At 43.3% G+C, this 17,825-nt stretch overlaps 1 protein-coding gene across 1 annotated transcript; it reads left to right on the top strand.

Moving 5' to 3' along the window:
* Nucleotides 1–643: 643 nt before the first annotated feature.
* adcyap1r1b (adenylate cyclase activating polypeptide 1b (pituitary) receptor type I) lies at nucleotides 644–17,366 on the top strand (the record flags this gene model as incomplete). The annotated part of the gene is made up of 12 exons (XM_083766682.1): nucleotides 644–738; nucleotides 4,188–4,301; nucleotides 4,648–4,754; nucleotides 4,927–5,024; nucleotides 6,962–7,094; nucleotides 7,746–7,899; nucleotides 8,967–9,027; nucleotides 9,167–9,236; nucleotides 9,584–9,675; nucleotides 10,028–10,157; nucleotides 11,001–11,042; nucleotides 16,884–17,366. The coding sequence occupies exons 1-12, from the start codon at nucleotides 693–695 to the stop codon at nucleotides 17,364–17,366; spliced, it is 1,530 nt and encodes a 509-aa protein (XP_083622808.1). The 5' UTR covers nucleotides 644–692.
* Nucleotides 17,367–17,825: the final 459 nt, after the last annotated feature.

Here is a 17,825-nt window from a genome sequence, read left to right as displayed (position 1 = left end):
ATCACAAAAGAAAAAACGAAATCAAGTTTCAAGAGACAATTGAAGAGGCATCTTGAAACCCAAAGACTGTAGGGCGCTCAAACGCGCACAGACACGCATACACGCACACGCACACACACACACACACACACACACACACACACACACACACACACACACACACACACACACACACACACACACACACACACACACACACACACACACACACACACACACACACACACACACACAGTCATGATTAGGATAATATTTTCATTTTTTATCTCTACTTGTTTTCTACCCCAGGAGAATGGAACGCTAATATGTAACTGAGGCAGATATAATTATATACTTTTTGGTTTGTTTCTCTTCCAAGAAAATGGGGAATCAGAAGGTGGATGAGGAAATTGTTGATCAAATATTTTTTATTTTATTTAATTTACCAATTTATATATCATTGTCCTGTAATGTCATTCATGTCGAGTGTCATGTTTTTATGTTCTGTGTGGACCCCAGGAAGATTAGCTGCTGCTATGCACCAGCTAATGGGGATCCTAATAAAACTCTAAACTCTAGAGGGATTATGTGGTTAAATTTCTGATTCTAGTGTGTGTGTGTGTGTGTGTGTGTGTGTGTGTGTGTGTGTGTGTGCGCAGTTTGCAGAGCATGAGCACTCCAACTGTGTCATCAAGAGAGAGCAGGAGAAGTGCATGGAGAAGATCAACTCGGATGATCCCGGGAATGACCCAGAGTTTGGTGAGTCAAAGTGTGTGTGTGTGTGGGATTTATGTGTGTCGGATTCTTGGGACATCGGACTAACGCTACGCACCCGTGTGTGTGAGGGAGAGGGAGAGAGGCAGAGAGAAGAGAGTGAGATACAGACAGATAGAGAGAGAAATTACAGAGCCTCTTAATTAAATTTCTCATATTAAATACTAGATTTTGCTGTGACGTGTGCAACAGGGCCTTGCTTGAACCAGAACACAACGATTAATTACGAGAAATGGCTAATGACCATGAAACTCAAAACAAACAGGAACTCTCTGACTCAGGACTCAGAGCTACAAAGACATCATAGATTTTAAGGTTTCACACTGTGTGTGTGTGTGTGTGTGTGTGTGTGTGTGTGTGTGTGTGTGTGTGTGTGTGTGTGTGTGTGTGTGTGTGTGTGTGTGTGTGTGTGTGTGTGTGTGTGTGTGTGTGTGTGTGTGCGTGTGCGTGCCTGTGCCTGTGCCTGTGCGTGTGCCTGTTTGTGATTGCATGTACACCAAAATAGTCATGAGGAAAACCTTCCAAAACAAATCAAATGCATGTCTCTATTTCGATTGGTCCATCAGTCGGTGGGGCAGTCAGTAAGTATTTCTATTGGTCTCTCAGTCGGTGGGGCAGTCAGTAAGCCGGCAGCATCATGTCTCGCCCCTCAAACCCACTTGACAGCCAGTGAGTGACAGAGGGCATGATGGGTAAGCTAACTGTAGGATGATAGAGACCCCTCCACCTCTGCAGCTGTCAACATCATGATTGATGTTTGTTATTGGCTCTAGCTCTCCACAAGCTTGGCCGGTGTCACGCACAGACACGGTGTCACGCACCGACAAGCTCACAGCTTGGCCGGTGTCACGCACCGACAAGCTCACAGCGCATTGCATGGCGACGTGCTGTGAGCTTGTATAGGTCTTCTTATTTCGGCTATTTTCGGTGCATGTCACGACACGGAACCAAGTATAAATAAGTGTCAAAGCGTGCCATCGATCGGTTTCACCTAGGGAAACACAAGCCTAAGTGTTTCACCCAGTAGGCCTATATGAAACAACAAACACCATGATCAATAATCACACACAATATCTCTCTGTCAAAGTAGGTCTTGTCAGAGCTTCCCATGCACAGATTGCAATACTCACACATAGTATCATGTATTAAGAGACCACAGTCAGAGTCAACTTTATTGTCACAACACAGGTTTACAGGCCTAAACCAATGGGTGGAATTTGTTTATGTTGCAAGCTCTACATCTTTTTTCTTATTTCCATAAGAGAAAGGGAAGAGGGAAAGGGGGGGGGGGGGGAGAATCAATAAAAACATATACATATTTACACATACTGGATATCTATCCGGTAAGGTAATGACAGGTTCGTAAACATAGTACATGATATTGTATGGACGTAAAATAAAACAAAACAAAACAAAGGTCTATTATCTGGGATTAAGGTGCAAAGTGTAGGGGGTGTCACTTTCAACCGCATAGTCCACATAAGGTAACTGCCACTAGTATAATCGACACAAGTCTGTTTATATAATGGATACCAGACAATACAGCAGTGCAGGTAGTGGATGATGTTGACTGGCTGGAGTTCCGCAGCGTGATGGAGCTTGGAGCAGGACTGCAGATAGGGGAGACAGTAATGATGATGACGTTTAAACAGAGACACTGCAACATGGTCAGCATGCTGCATTCTCTCACACTCCATCTCTCCGGGGTTTGATTTGAATGAATGAATGAATGAATGAATGAATGAATGAATGAATGAATGAATGAATGAATGAATGAGATACAGAGAGGGGGGTTCTTAACGACTTGTCAGCCCTATATTTCTTCCTATGACAAGAAGCGAAAATAGCTGAAAACGTTTAACTGATTTTGACCATTTCTTTTTAAATATTCCCATAATAGTGGTTAACATATATTTTTAACAGAGATTAAACAAACACAAGAGACTTTTCCCAATAAGAAATGCATTTAATTCAGTCTGACCAGAAGCAGGGATAAAACGCAGGCTTTCCCCACTGACCATAAAATGAATGACTAGACCTGCACCTCTTCACCTTCTTCTTCTTCTTTCTACTGAAGCTCTCAGTCAATCATTTTCTCTTTCTCTTTATTTCTCTCCCTCTATCCCTCTCTCTCTGTCAAATAGTTGCTTATGCTGCAGTTCTACTGAATATGACTGATATTGAAATAACACATAACCTCCTTAGAGTATATATGAATAGAGACGGCACCCAGAGGAAACCCTGAGGAGAAATGGACATAGTGGCCGGATTTGGTATTGCAGTGTGGGCCCAAACACATGAACGCGCTGGTCCGTTGACTATCATGCACGTTCACGATGACACGTGAACGCTGTTTCATACGTGAACGCACGTGAATGCGTGCAATGATAGTCAACGGCAGCGCGTTCATGTGTTTGGGGCAAATCCATCCCAGAATGCACTCTGTTCCTACCCGGAAGGAGGAGTGAAATCGCCTCATGCGCTTTAGAGCAACTTAATGCAAGTGGATGGGAGGAGAACTTGTGTGCCGTCTCTATCCATATATACTAGGTAACCTCACATGCCGTTATGAAACAGGACGGTAAAAGGTCAATGCAGGTTTTAGTGGGGGAAGGGTGTGTGGTTGTGGTTTTGGACGTACTCTGCTTATTGTGACCCTGGCCATGTGCTGTAGAACAGTGGTTCTCCCCCCCCCCCAAGGACCTTGACCCCACTTTGACAACCACTGCTCTGGAGAGCTGGGGAGGTAAATTGTGGGGGTCAGGGGTGGCAGACTGGGGCGAGTGGGGGAAGGGTGGTGCTGCGGATCATATCAATCCTATATGCATGTTTGCGCATCTATCGACCTGCACACAAGATGGACACATAACGAATGCTACACTGAATCCACTAAGTCCTCTGATTTAAACTTGAGCTTCCATCTTACAAGCCGAGGTGCGGCATTGCAATGCAATCATTTTTCAGGGAGTACATATTCTTCTGCCATATCATGGCTGGCATCTCCGGTTCATTTTCTCTTTAGGTTATAATTCCAGTCAGTAAAGAAACAAAGCTGTGAGTTCAGTGGGTAAAATACAAACATATTAATATACTAAATTACATTTAGTATATTATAGCAATCTGCAGTCTGTACCTGTACAGTGACAGCAAAAAAATAAAAATCTACTATCAGGCAAAAAGAAGCTGTATGGTAGCACTCACCTGCCATCTGGTGGGCAGATGCTGTCATTGAGAATTCCCCATTCCTTTCTATTATTGAATAAATAAATCAAATGAAATTAATTGGAGTTTGTGAGCATTTCTTTATGTCTGCAATGGTATATTAATATATATTTGTGTATTGTGGCAGCATACAGTATTAAGCGTGCGCGCGCGCGTGTGTGTGTGTGTGTGTGTGTGTGTGTGTGTGTGTGTGTGTGTCCATCCGTCTGCAGGATGCCCATGGATGTGGGACAACCTGACGTGCTGGCAGCCTGCCAGGGTGGGAGAGGTGGTGGAGATGAACTGCCCTGAACTCTTCTCTGAGTTCATCAGTGAGGAAGACTTTGGTCAGTACTGTACCTGACAGCAGTGGGAGGCACATTGTACTACACTTTGCACATACTGTGTACACGCACGCACGCACACTTTGTGCTGTTGCTGACATGAACATTTCTAGTCAAATTCTTCAGAAACGTTGAGAGACAGCAATCTCCACCAAAATGTGGAACGCCCTACCACCTGCCAGTATGCATGCCTTTATGTCTTGTGGTACATTTGTGGGTGATTGACTACATTAAAGGACAGTTGATGAAACAGTTGCTTTAATCTTGACCTATCTCCTGTTTTCTCTCTCTCTCCCTTCGTGTGTGTGTGTGTGTGTGTGTGTGTGTGTGTGTGTGTGTGTGTTTATAGAACTGGGAACGGTGAGCCGTAATTGTACAGATGTGGGCTGGCATGATGAGACGTTCCCTCATTATGTAGACGCATGTCTCTTTGACGACAGCAACAGCAGCCATCCTGTAAGCCATCCTCCTCTCCTCTCCTCTCCTCTCCTCTCCTCTCCTCTCCTCTCCTCTCCTCTCCTCTCCTCTCCTCTCCTCTCCTCTCCTCTCCTCTCCTCTCCTCTCCTCTTCCCTTCCCTTCCCTTCCCTTCTCCTCACTTCACTTGAACATGTTTCCTATGTCCTCTAGGATCTGTACTATGTGTCAGTGAAGGCTCTCTACACTGTGGGCTACAGCACCTCTCTGATCTCTCTCACCATGGCCATGGTCATCCTCTGCAGGTTTAGGTGAGATGATTTGCCCTTGACAATAACACATGTATTATGTTGCTTCTGGCCCCCACTAGAACAAAATAATGACCACAGTATTATTTCATGGGTACTGGAACATAAAACCAAGAATCACATTTCTGATTAAATGTAACATACAGATAAGTTAATTTCCTCTGTAGAAACTAGCCATGTGGCCCAGGCGGTGGCGTAACCGTCTGGGCACCCGACTGGTAATCCAGTCGCAGTGTGCTGCGGGTTCGACTCCCGAGCCCGAGACGGCCTTTACTGCATGTCATCCCCCCATCTCTCTCCCGTTTCCTGTCAGCCTACTGTCTGTCCCTTCAAAAGCCAATAAAAGGCGTAAGCCGCAAAAAAAAATATCTTAAAAAAAAAAGAAGAAACTAGCCATGTCATAATAAAGGCAATTTTTTTCATTTTTTTTCCCTTCTTTTTTTCAATCTAACGCATATCTACATCTGCTTTCTGCAGAGGAAAGGAACTTAAACTGTGTTACAGTATGTGATTACCCTTTCAGAGCACCTGTGGTGTATTTTATAACCATACACTAACTACAACTTAGACAAAATAGACAAAAGAGGACGAAGAGTATTCGGCATCAAAGCCGGATGAAGAAACACGCAGGCAGAGATGAGCTGGAGTGTAACGTTGTATTTATTGCAACAACCGAGACCAAAACACAGAGAGCTTCCCGCGGCCCGTGAGCTGTGGCCGCGGAGCACAGGGCCGACTGACCACCTCGGTCAGCCTCCCACACAAGACCTCCTAACATTGTATTTCCAGATGATTATATGCAGTCTCACATCAAACATTGGTGTCTCTGGGAGGGATTTGAAACTTTACATACAAATGGCATTGAGATGCATACGTGACGTCTGAGATTTAATCAATTGACCTCTTGGTTGAAACAATAGCATGCTAACAAAAGGCATGTAAAACAGGCCAACGACACCTTGACTTTGGATATCAAAGACAGCCCTCTGAGACTAACTGTCACAATGCAGAGTAGGCTACTCGACTGTGGCTGCTTTCAGACAGACATACAGACAATTGACTTTAGCCCAGACATGTAGTTTGATTATAATATGATTATAGTTATAGAATTATTGTCCAGATACGACACACCTGTTTCCAGTTGAGTGCAATCAGGGAAGGAACCGCACAGAGCTCATAATTCTCTATTGTCTGATTAGATATAGCCTGGGCTTGTGGCTGGAGGTAAAAGACAGACAGTGGCTACGTTTACATGAAGGGTGATCATTCCGAATAAATACTTCAGAATAAAATACATCCGATGTAATGTTTTTTGCCACGAGTTTACATGGGAAATGGTCATTCCGAATGAGTGTTTATATGGAGAAGTGATAGAAGACATGATACATGTTAATTCACGTGAAACTACGCCATCTGTTGGACACATAAAATATAGGCAGTTCAGAGAGAGAGAGTGTGAGAGAGAGACCGTTGAACACACACACACACACACACACACACACACACACACACACACACACAAAATGCACGAAATAACGCGCTCTATGTGCAAACTCCTCAGCGCGCCTTGGATATGAGGCTTATGAGCGCCTTGGAGTTGGAGCGCAATGGAAATGAGCATGCTCAGAAAGACCAGAATTAATTTACATCCGAAGCAGTGTATACATGAGTCCAATTTTCTTTCAATCGCATTGAACATCGGAGTAATCCGGCCAGTGACATCGGAATGGTTTTTAGATCGCATCGAGCGTTTTCATTCGGATGTAAGTTTTTGTAGGTGTTTACATAACAACGTTTAATACGATTTAACTTCTATTCGGAATGAAAAGGGGATTTAACTGCTCATGTAAACGTAGCCAAAGAGACTGTAATACAATTCTGACTCAGAGCACTGGTGTTCTGTTGTGTTCATGTTTTGTTTTGTTGTTGATCGACTGCAGGAAACTGCACTGCACCCGCAACTTCATTCACATGAACCTGTTTGTGTCCTTCATGCTGAGAGCCATCTCCGTCTTCATCAAGGATGGTGTGCTGTATGCTCAGGAGGACTCTGACCACTGCTTCATACATACTGTGAGTCACACAATATGTACACACACGTGCACTGACGACGAGGACGAATGCTTAGCGATGTTCCATGGGTCCTGGGGTGACATTGCCCTCCCAGGGCTCACTCACAAGTGTGCTTACCCATCCACTCCCATTCTATGGGAGAAAGGCGGCTGAGCGTCCCATCGCAGCGGGTTGTGGGCACTGCAGCACGGGAAGTCCTTTTGAAATGAATGTGTCTCATGTCAGTGTTCTGGCTTGCGTTTCAGAGGCACCCAGTAATTCAGTCATTCACAACGTGTTGCATAGATCAGATCTGCAATTTGTTTAAGTAGACATGTTGACACATGAGGGGACTATACCAATACCTCTCTGTAAATGTAATTTCCTCTCACATTTATCTTGGGGAAGGCAGAATTGTATATCCCCTTTCTTTGCCATCAAAGTCCTCCTCATCCTACACACAGACACCTGCACAGCCACTTCAGCAATGTTGATGAATTGATACCATGTTGTGTGCCAGACATTTCAGATCTACCAACTCATAACGTGTTACACGTGAGCTTGTAGATCAGCTATTTTCAGCATGTGACACCATCATACTGTGAAATTATAATTATAGATCCAATTTAAATGCACAGCGGGCCCAACCAGAGTTGTCCTGTCCCTGTGTAGGTGGAGTGTAAAGCGGTGATGGTGTTCTTCCACTACTGCGTGCTCTCCAACTACTTCTGGCTGTTCATCGAGGGTCTGTACCTCTTCACCCTGCTGGTGGAGACCTTCTTCCCAGAGAGGAGATACTTCTACTGGTACATCATCATTGGCTGGGGTGAGACGTCCAAAATGATGCCCTCACGTGGACCTCCAATTGATCTGATCAAATGATGTCTTGTTTTTGAGCGGTGCAGCCACTCCTATGCACAGCTTTGTGTGTATGTCCGTTTAAGCACGGAATGTGTTTGTATGCACGGAATGTGATGATTTGATTGGCTGATGTATGATGTCGTTCTCATTATCATACATCATTATCACCATGATAAACGGCAAAGTGGCGGCAGTGGCTCAGGGGTAGAGTGGCCGGTCTGTCTGTCTGTCGTGCGTAAACATGAAGGGCTGTCACTGTGTGTGGGGATCCGAGTGGAGACTTTCTTCATCTTGTTTAAATTTAAATACTTCAAAATTAAAACACATGTTTAGCTCAGCATGATTTATAAACTGTATAGCTAACATGGCATATGCATAATAATTGAAGGCTATATGGTGATCGGATCATCAATGGGACTCTGGGAGTAGCTATTGTAAACTTTGGATCATTTTGTGCTCCCGTCTCCGAAGTACCTCGTTCATGTGCCCAAAAGAACAGTGGCTGACACACACACACACACACACACACACACACACACACACACACACACACACACACACACACACAGTCCCCGACGACACACTACATCCGTTACCCTCACTTTACATCAAAAGTCCTAACTATTACTCTAAGTATATTTAACACCATAGCTTTCACTGTGTATTTTATGAATTGAACACATTGATAAAATTCCCTGCTTCGTTTCCTTGCTGCGCTTGACACAGCCAGTGTGAAGGCAAACCGCAGCAAATTAAATATGCAAGAATCGCAACTTCTCCGCCCATTCGCATTGAGTCTACCGAAGTATTAGGTGAGAATGAGCCCTTAGTGTCAAAGTGCCCTTGAGAAAGAAGCAGATTGGTGCTTTGCATGGTTTCCTCTGCCATCGGCGTATGCATGGGTGAATGTAATGCATAATCTATGTAAAGTGCCTTGGACATAGGCGCTATATAAATGCACCATTTACCAAGGCACCGCTCACTTCATACGAGTATTTGTATCACTTCGTTACTAATCTTTAATCCTTCCAGGAGGCCCGACACTGTGTGTGACCATGTGGGCGGTACTGAGGCTGCATTTTGATAACATAGGGTACGTTCTGGACACACACGTTTTCATCCCCAGGGCATAGTTGTGTTAATAAGTTCTAAAAATGCTAAATGAGTTTCGGCCAAAAGAGTCCTAATGCACTGTAATTCCTTACTGTATGTTAACACTTCGGCTGCCTCAGGTGTTGGGACATGAATGACCACTCTGCCATCTGGTGGGTGATAAAGGGACCTGTCCTGGCCTCTATTATGGTGAGTTATTTATTTTTATTAGCACGATTGCATGCTGTGTGGAGATGACAAAATATGTGGACAGTGTGGCCTAGAATTCCACCCTTTGTCATTCCACAGTGTGGACTCGTATTGTTATATTTAATTGAATTTAGTTAACGTTAGTTCACATTACTAAAATGTTTTGTCAATGCTTTGATAAAGCCAGTGACTTTGTCTCTGGTGGATGTTGTGGACTTGAATTGATATTTTGTATTGAATTTAGTTAACGCACATTGCTAAAACAGTTTTGTTATTGAGATAAAACCAGTGACTTTGTCTCTGGTGGACGTTGTGGACTGGAGTTTTACCCTACAGTCCTTCCATAGATCAATTTTGTCCTCTTCGTCGGCATCATCATCATCCTAGTCCAGAAACTGCAGTCGCCGGACATCGGTGGAAACGAATCCAGCATTTACCTGTGAGCTACCCTTTCTAAACTATTAAGGGACCAAGAAGTCACGAAGTGACTTTGGTCACTTATTATTTTTGTGTTTTTAAGGGACCAAGATTATTGTTTTTGTCAACTGACTGTGTCTGCATAGATCAGTTGGTAGAGCTTTTACCTTTGGAGCACAAGATCATGGTTTCAAATCCGGGTACTGACAACTCAGCCCATGATTCTTATTTGTGCGTATTGTCTTCTTTCTTGGTCCCGCCTTATCGCTCCTTGCAGCTATATCTTTTATTGAATTTAACTTACCGTACAAAAAGGAACAGCTGGTGACTTTGTGTCTTGCTGATGTTGTGGTGGTGTGTGTGCTGTTTGTCAGGAGGTTGGCCCGCTCCACTCTCCTGCTCATTCCTCTGTTTGGGATCCACTACACCGTGTTCGCCTTCTCCCCCGAGCACGTCAGCAAAAGAGAGCGTCTGGTGTTTGAACTGGGCCTGGGTTCCTTCCAGGTGACTGTCTTTTAATTTCAACACTCTGTCTACAGGAGCAGGATATTTATTATTATGTTCTATCTGCAGAGGGCACAGCACATCCATGCCCTCTCATTTCAATGGAATGTCTATTAAGCCATGACCTAATATTAGGTATAGTTCACAGAGTATTGTTTGCACTGTGCACATCCTGTACCTGTATTTAGGCCAGGTGCTGGACATCAAGGCAAGCATCCTCAAGGAGAAGGTAAAAACATCAGCACACTGGTTTAAATCTCCCAAAACGTGTTTTCTTAATGGTATAGGTCTTCATCATTCAAAAATAATATTAATAAATATATACTGGTATATACAATCCAATGGAGTTAGAAGGTTTTCGCCGAAGCACTTTAACACTTTCCATTGGTTCAATATTTTTTTAACCAAAACACAGACGGGGGTGTGAAATAGCACTGATTTATAATAAAAAAAAAGTAATTGAGTTAGTTGGTTTCTTCCAGACAGCAACGATATGTGTGTGCGTTCGTGGGCGTGTGTGTGTGTCTGTGTGTGTACAGTATGTATTATATTTGCCTGATATAAGGTCAAAATGTTGCGCCATTAATAAAACACGTTTTTTAGAGCTAGTGTTGGGAGCATTAAACCATTGTGTGGATGTTTTTACCTTCTCCTACTATACCATTAATGTGGTAAATACTGTCAGTAAAGGTCTCCACACACCGGGTGCGAATCGGATGCGAATTCGGATTTTTAGCTGCGTTTCTCCATCGGTTTTCCGAAAAACGCAGCTTTTATGTAGATAGAATAAATAGCTAGAGCTGGTAGATGGGACTAATACTTGTATCCTTTGTCTTTCTTCAGGGCTTTGTTGTTGCCGTCCTGTACTGCTTCCTGAATGGAGAGGTAAACCTCCTTTTACATAAAGAAAAACACCTCACTATTGCATTTGTCTGTCAGGAACCCATAGGAGTTGGACCCATATGCAGGAACTCAAAACTCTAGAATTGTAACATCATCAACCACAACACTACAATACAACTATAATTCTTGTTTGAGCACAGAAACTCTGACTAACTAACAACACAGGGAACCTGACACTCTAAACTAAGATACAGCACTGAACACAAAGACACAGTCTAAATATAGTCTGTCTTGATGACATGACTTTAGAAATAATGTGTACCGATTTGTGTTATGTTTGAACAAGTTCTGTAGGAGCAAAGAAAGATTGGCCTCCCGGTGGTGCTATTAAAGGGTGATGTGAGTGGCGTGCAAAGTTTCACCCGATTGGTCCAGTTGTAGGTAAAACATGCGAATAGGCCTGTTATTATAGCGCCACCATGAGGCAGATCCTTGGCCTAATGGGAATGAGCGTGCAAAGTTTCACAGCAAGCACAGATCTCTGCCAGGCCAGGTAGTAGAAGTACATTTTAGCCAATCAGGATGAAATATAAAAAATCGGAAAGGTCTGACTTGATGACATGACTATAGAGATAATGTGTACCGATTTGCGTGATGTTTGGACAAAATCTGTGTGAGTAGTAAAGCGTTCTTAAAAAGTTATATACCTTGAGTCAATGTCACTGTGGAAGGAGATATAAGGTGGCGAACTTAAAAGAGGGTCCAAGGCAGCTCTGTCCAGTTGAAGTAGAAAAAATCCTTTATTTCCTAAAGGATAAGGGTTTCCTTAAAAATAAGGGTTAAAAACACGACCAACGTGTTTCGGCCTGCATGGGCCTTCATCAGGGTCAACTAAAGATGACTGTTTGACACGTCATTAAGTAGTGCCAGTAATCAGCATCTCATTAGATCACATGACTTTACTTACAGGTACATGATCATTAGAATAATGCAGAAAATACAACAAACACCTGGGTGTGCTCACCTGACTATTACAGACCATTGGTAAACTGAAAATTACGTAAAAAAAATAATATATATAATCAAATGGAAATACAGTACCTGTATATAAATAGAGAAAAAAAGGACTCTACTCTGTGTGAGTAGTATCGTGGCAATTGGGAGCTGTGTTCAGGATTTGAGGCATTTAGTCCAAAACGGACCACACACCACTTTAGTCCAAAACGGACCAACTTTACATACCAATCAGGATCACATACCTCTAGGGAATACCAAAATATTCTACAGGTGGTGTCAACATGCGTGTCACGTGGTAGCGGCGGCCATATTTCTGGTAGACATGTCTGGCTCACGTCCTGGATTACGTGGATCACAGGGTTTGTGACGGAGCTTGTAAATAGTGACTCTTTCGTGTGCTATTACATTCTGACTTTCAATGGTGGAGACTTGCTCAGTTCATCAGTGTTGAGTCGCGTTGAGTGAATGTAGTAGAGGAGTTCGATTTTTCAGCTTTCCAGCATCGAGGCAACATCACAGACCTTCACATGGGAGTTTAATCGGATGGCTTGCTGTACGACGCAAAGAAATATCGTTCAACAACCTGTCCAAGTACGCATAGTTTTTGATTGATTGAATACTTATTAACAAGTTGCATAACTAAGTTGCATAACTAAACGGCAATGTTGTTTTTTCCCCAGGCAAACCAGATGGTAGAACAGACTGCAAGCTGCTGTACTGAGCAACACTGACATTGCAAGAGCACCAGATGTGGAGATGCATGGCACATTATTATCTTCTTAATAAATGTTTTGAATCTTTGAAACATTGTTATTCATTATGTAGCATACCATAAGTTGTCATAGGAAATTATAGAAAATTACTCTTAAAGGTTTCATGACATTCATTAATTTTTATTTTCCGTTTCTTCTTTCAGGTTTAATGACCTCAATTACATCAACAGAACCTGAACTTTGAGCATTCAATGGATTTTCTGTGGGTTGGGGTTTTCTCTGTGTGTTCTGAAGCCTTTTGAGCTGCAATGAAAACAGGCAAAATCCCTCAACAGTGACATCTGCTGGCAAATTGTTATATCATATATGGGATTTGTGGACTGTTACATCACAGTCCACAGGCACATCAGAGCACTTGTTTGAGCCAGAAAACCCCTGACTACAGAAAATATACTGACTGTTTAAAGATGGAGTGCCACAATTGTTTTCCACCCTAAAACATGATCATCAGGTCTTATTGTTATATAAGGAAGAAGTTTTTCAAAAAAGTGTACAGTATTTGTTAAAATGTCGTTTTTATGTGGACACCCCCACCAGTTCATTAAGTATACATGGTGGGTGGTGATGGGTGGTGATCCACCTGAACTTAAGCTGTACCCACAGCTGTAGTTGTATGATAAAGGGGGAGGGGCTAATAATGTGATGTCACTATACAGTATTACTGTCAAGGGTTCAGCCTCCAAGAAGAAACCCTAAATACAAAGGGAATACGGTACATCATTGCACATAAAAACGACTCCAGGGTGTCTAATGAAGTACTCAGTACTGTCACCTCATAGACACATGAAAAACTGGAAATAGTGGCACTCCATCTTTAAAGTTCAGGTTTGTTTGGGTGCAATTGAGCTCAGAAAACCTAAAATAAATTAAGAAAAAAAATGACAATGTAAAAACGGTACAAGCTGAATTACAAAAATACAATATATTTTCCACTTACATAAGCACAGCTATGTTATATTTGTGCATTTTTATGTCTGTTACATGGCATTTTGTGCATTCTAAGTTTCACGGCACTATATCACATCACTATGGAGATAATGTGGAAGTACGGATGGGCGGAGGTATGGACAGGGTATGCAAACCATAGGCTATTGAAGTCTCAACCACGCTTTTGGCTGGCGGAGACAACTAACAGGGAGGGGTGACACAGGGCAGGGACAGAGGCCATGATCGTGACACAAATAGTATGCAGGAATGCCTCAAGATAAAAGCTATAGGAGGCTTTCCATCATGATCAATGTCTCACTATAGAAATGTGCTAAACTGTATGCCTCCTCGGTTAACCTTGGTTTGATCAGAATAAGAAGCCTTTATTAGCCATACATGTAAACATGTACCGAACAACAATTTGTTTCGGTAGTACAGTTACAGATTGCAGTTACCAAAGCTGCCATGGACGGCGCTATATTGGATACATTTCATCTTTCTTATGGTGGACAGTAACTGGGTAAATGTACTTAAGTACTGTAAGTAAGGACTGTATTATTCATTGCATCAGTTCTTGGCATAGGCACTGTAAACGACCCATTGCAACATGTCTGGTATTATGTCTGTGTCTATCACTGAATGAATATTTTTGAGTGGTGCAACCACTCCAAGGAACAGCAATGTCCGTGTTCACCTATGTGACGTTAACCTATGTGACTATGAGTACCAGTATGACTATGAGTACCAGTAGGGGCGCTGGTGTGCCAGAAACAGAGAGAGGGATAGTGCTGCACTGTTGCCTGCTAATGAGAGAGAGAGTGGGGGGGGGGGGGAGAGGGGAGTTGCACCACTCAGTTCACACGGGTGTGATTTTTATAGCATTTAGTTTTTTTATTTAAACAAATGTTCCTATAAAGATCCAGCCAGACTAGCAGCTAATCTCTGCTCCACCAACAGCCATGACAGCTTCTGATGATTTAACAGTGTATTAGATCTAGTATTGCAGTTCAGTGCAATTAAGGCGAGCTGCCTTATTCTGGGCTATTTTCAATTTACGCAGGTCCTTTTTAGCTTCATTGGACCAGACAACCAGATGTTGTAGTTAAAAACTCAGCACATCTCCTAATCATGGACAAACCCCCTCCCATTTTCTTAGTTATGTTTTCAATATGAGTAGACCATGTTAGATGACTGTCTAATGTAACCCCAAGTAGTTTTGTTTCATCTACCTGCTCAATTGCTAAATCGCTCAGATTAAAATTCAGTTTGGGTTTTGACTTTGAGATGTTCAGGACCATCTTATTGTTCACTTGTTGATTAAATATTCCTGGCTGGAAATGAGTTGAGCTAATCATCACCTCCAAAATATGTGGGGACCGAACCACAGTTTGGGAACCACTGTTCTATTGTGAGGAAGACTCTGGTGTACAGTAACCTCCCCCCCCCCATCTTCTGGGTGTAAAAGTACTTCATCCAGCATCTCACACCTGTGTGAGATTCAATCTAAACATGAAACATACTGTAGCAATATTATATCATGATAGTCCAACTATCTGATTGTAGGCAGTATTTTTAGTACAAGAATGAATGGTATAATGGTTAGATTACATGGGACAGCTGAGAGATAATCCAAAGGGAAGCAGTGCACGCACATCTCCAAAAACAATTCTACAGGTGCTGAACAAAACATACGTACAGGGAAAAGGAAGGCAGTCCGCACACGTACTGTTCTTGAGCTCCCAGGATACTTTATTTAAAGGCAGAGCAGGGACACAACATTTCGACCCAAGCGGGTCTTCGTCAGGTATGGTTTCAACAACAAAAGTAGGCGTCAAGGCGTGTTATATACAACAGCATAGGGGCGAGTTGACAGTGAACAAGCCATTTTGCAATGAGGTTAATTAGACTGACACACCGACTGCATCTATAGAACAAGGCTGAGTGTCACATCAAGGACTCGTAGAGTAAATCTCTATTTGTGGCACTAAGGCCAACTGTTAAGAAACAAGAATTGATGAAATTGATTAATTACCAGCTGCATTATTATTATCCGCTATAACTGCCTCTGTTCAGCGCAGTAGTTTAGGTAGGAACCAACATTCTCTAACTATTGTGTTCTGAGTCGTTCGTTTCCGCCCAGACATATTTGTGGTGCGCACATACATCAGCCAATGAGAAAAGCAGAGTAATCTAGTAAGAGAGTGGCGACACGCTTTGATCTCGCGGCAAAGCGGGTGCTATGGGATATAGTTCCAAACATTGGAACTATCCCCATGAGACAGAATGAGCACTTTCGCATTCCATTGTTACAATGGGAGTCAACGCTAGTATCGCCACTCTTACAATTCCACTCGGTAGAGGACTAGCTTGCACATCGATGATAGACTCATGTAGGAGCCGTAATGTGTTTGCATTCTATGTGCCATTATGATTGACGTAATTTAACTTTAATGGGCACTGCACAGGTAGTGGGCGTGTCACCGGGGCTGGGGCGCTGCCACTCTATGTGGCAGAGTTGTCAATGTCAAAGGGGATCTTGTGAATATTAATATATTAAAATATTAAATATTAAAATAACCTATTTTAGGGGGGAAGGTTTTTTTTTTTTTTTTTTTTTTTTTAGATATTTTTTTGCGGCTTACGCCTTTTATTGATTTTTGAAGGGACAGACAGTAGGCTGACAGGAAACGGGAGAGAGATGGGGGGATGACATGCAGTAAAGGCCGTGTCGGGTCCGGGAGTCGAACCCGCGGCACACTGCGACTGGATTACCAGTCCGGTGCCCAGACCGTTACGCTACGGCCTGGGCCAAGGGGGGAAGGTTTTAAGAAATGCATGGGAGAAACTAAGCATAATGGGGAGAATACATTTAAAGTTGAATGTAATGTTTCATTAAATAGATATTGTATGAGAGGGAAGAACCCTGTTCTTCTGCATCTAAGGGCTAAGGTCAAGCCTATAGTGAGCCACAAGCATGGTTTGGATGGATCACAGGGAACAGACAGCATTTCAGTAATAAAGTGATAAAGTAAAAAGGTTCAGCCTGTTCAATACATTTATAAGCTTTAGTGATAGCGTGCTAGAGTGTGCCTTACAACCTGTGAGGCTGAGGGATGACGAGCTTGTGTCTTTTCCAGCGAGGTCCATTAATAATGACCGTGTGAAGTATATCCCTCAAGGTGCAATCGGAGATCAAGAGGAAATGGCGCAGCTGGACGGTGAACAGGTACTTTGCTGTGGACCTGAAGCACAGGCACCCTTCGTTAGCGAGCAGTGGGGTGAACGGGGGAACGCAGCTGTCCATCCTCAGCAAGAGCAGCTCTCAGATCCGCATGTCCAGCCTGCAGTGCGAAACGCCAGCCACCTGAACAGCAGCCGAGGAGAGGCCGCGTCCTGTACCGCCACCAACACCACCGCCACCAGTGCCACCACCCTCATTACCGAACCTGATGCCAACAACCTCACCACCACTACTAAAGCCACACCCACCATGCTGCCCATGACCAGCCTCTCCAACCCGTATCCCAACCCTTACCCCGACCCCAACCCCTACCCGGACACTGCCGTGATGGAAACCCAGTTCAACTCCAGCGACGCCGATCTGGCCGGTACCGAGAATCAGTCCAGCCCCACGCGGCCCTTAGTCTAACCTCGCTGACCATGAAGCATGACCAAAACCATGATCCTGACATAGTGTGTGTGTGTGTGTGTGTGTGTGTGTGTGTGTGTGTGTGTTTGTGTGTGTGTGTGCCATATCCAGAATCTCGAAACGTACCAACCTGCCTAACCCTGACACGGTCCAGGTGTGAACTGGAATGAAATTCCAAACTCAGTATTGTTGTTTTCAAGTGCAACTATATGGAGTGAAAGTAGACTATCTACCACGTGGGATGGTAACATGCGGGGGAGCATAGATAATGCTCTGTACATATCATTGCATTGCTGTGAAAATGCTTGCTGAAGGTGGATCACTTTATTGTTAGAGCTAGAGAGTAGACCACCTGCCTTCTGGGTCCAATCACAGGAATCATTCCATAGTGTCTGTGTAAAGGAAGTTGTTTACACAGTTCCTTTGCTCTTTTCTCAAAGACTTGATGCAAATTGTATC

This window comes from Protomyctophum parallelum (assembly GCF_964188405.1).
Source record: "Protomyctophum parallelum genome assembly, chromosome: 6".
NCBI lineage: Eukaryota > Metazoa > Chordata > Actinopteri > Myctophiformes > Myctophidae > Protomyctophum > Protomyctophum parallelum.
The sequence above is the reverse complement of the archived record's forward strand: the minus strand, read 5'-3'. Positions and strand labels throughout refer to the sequence as shown.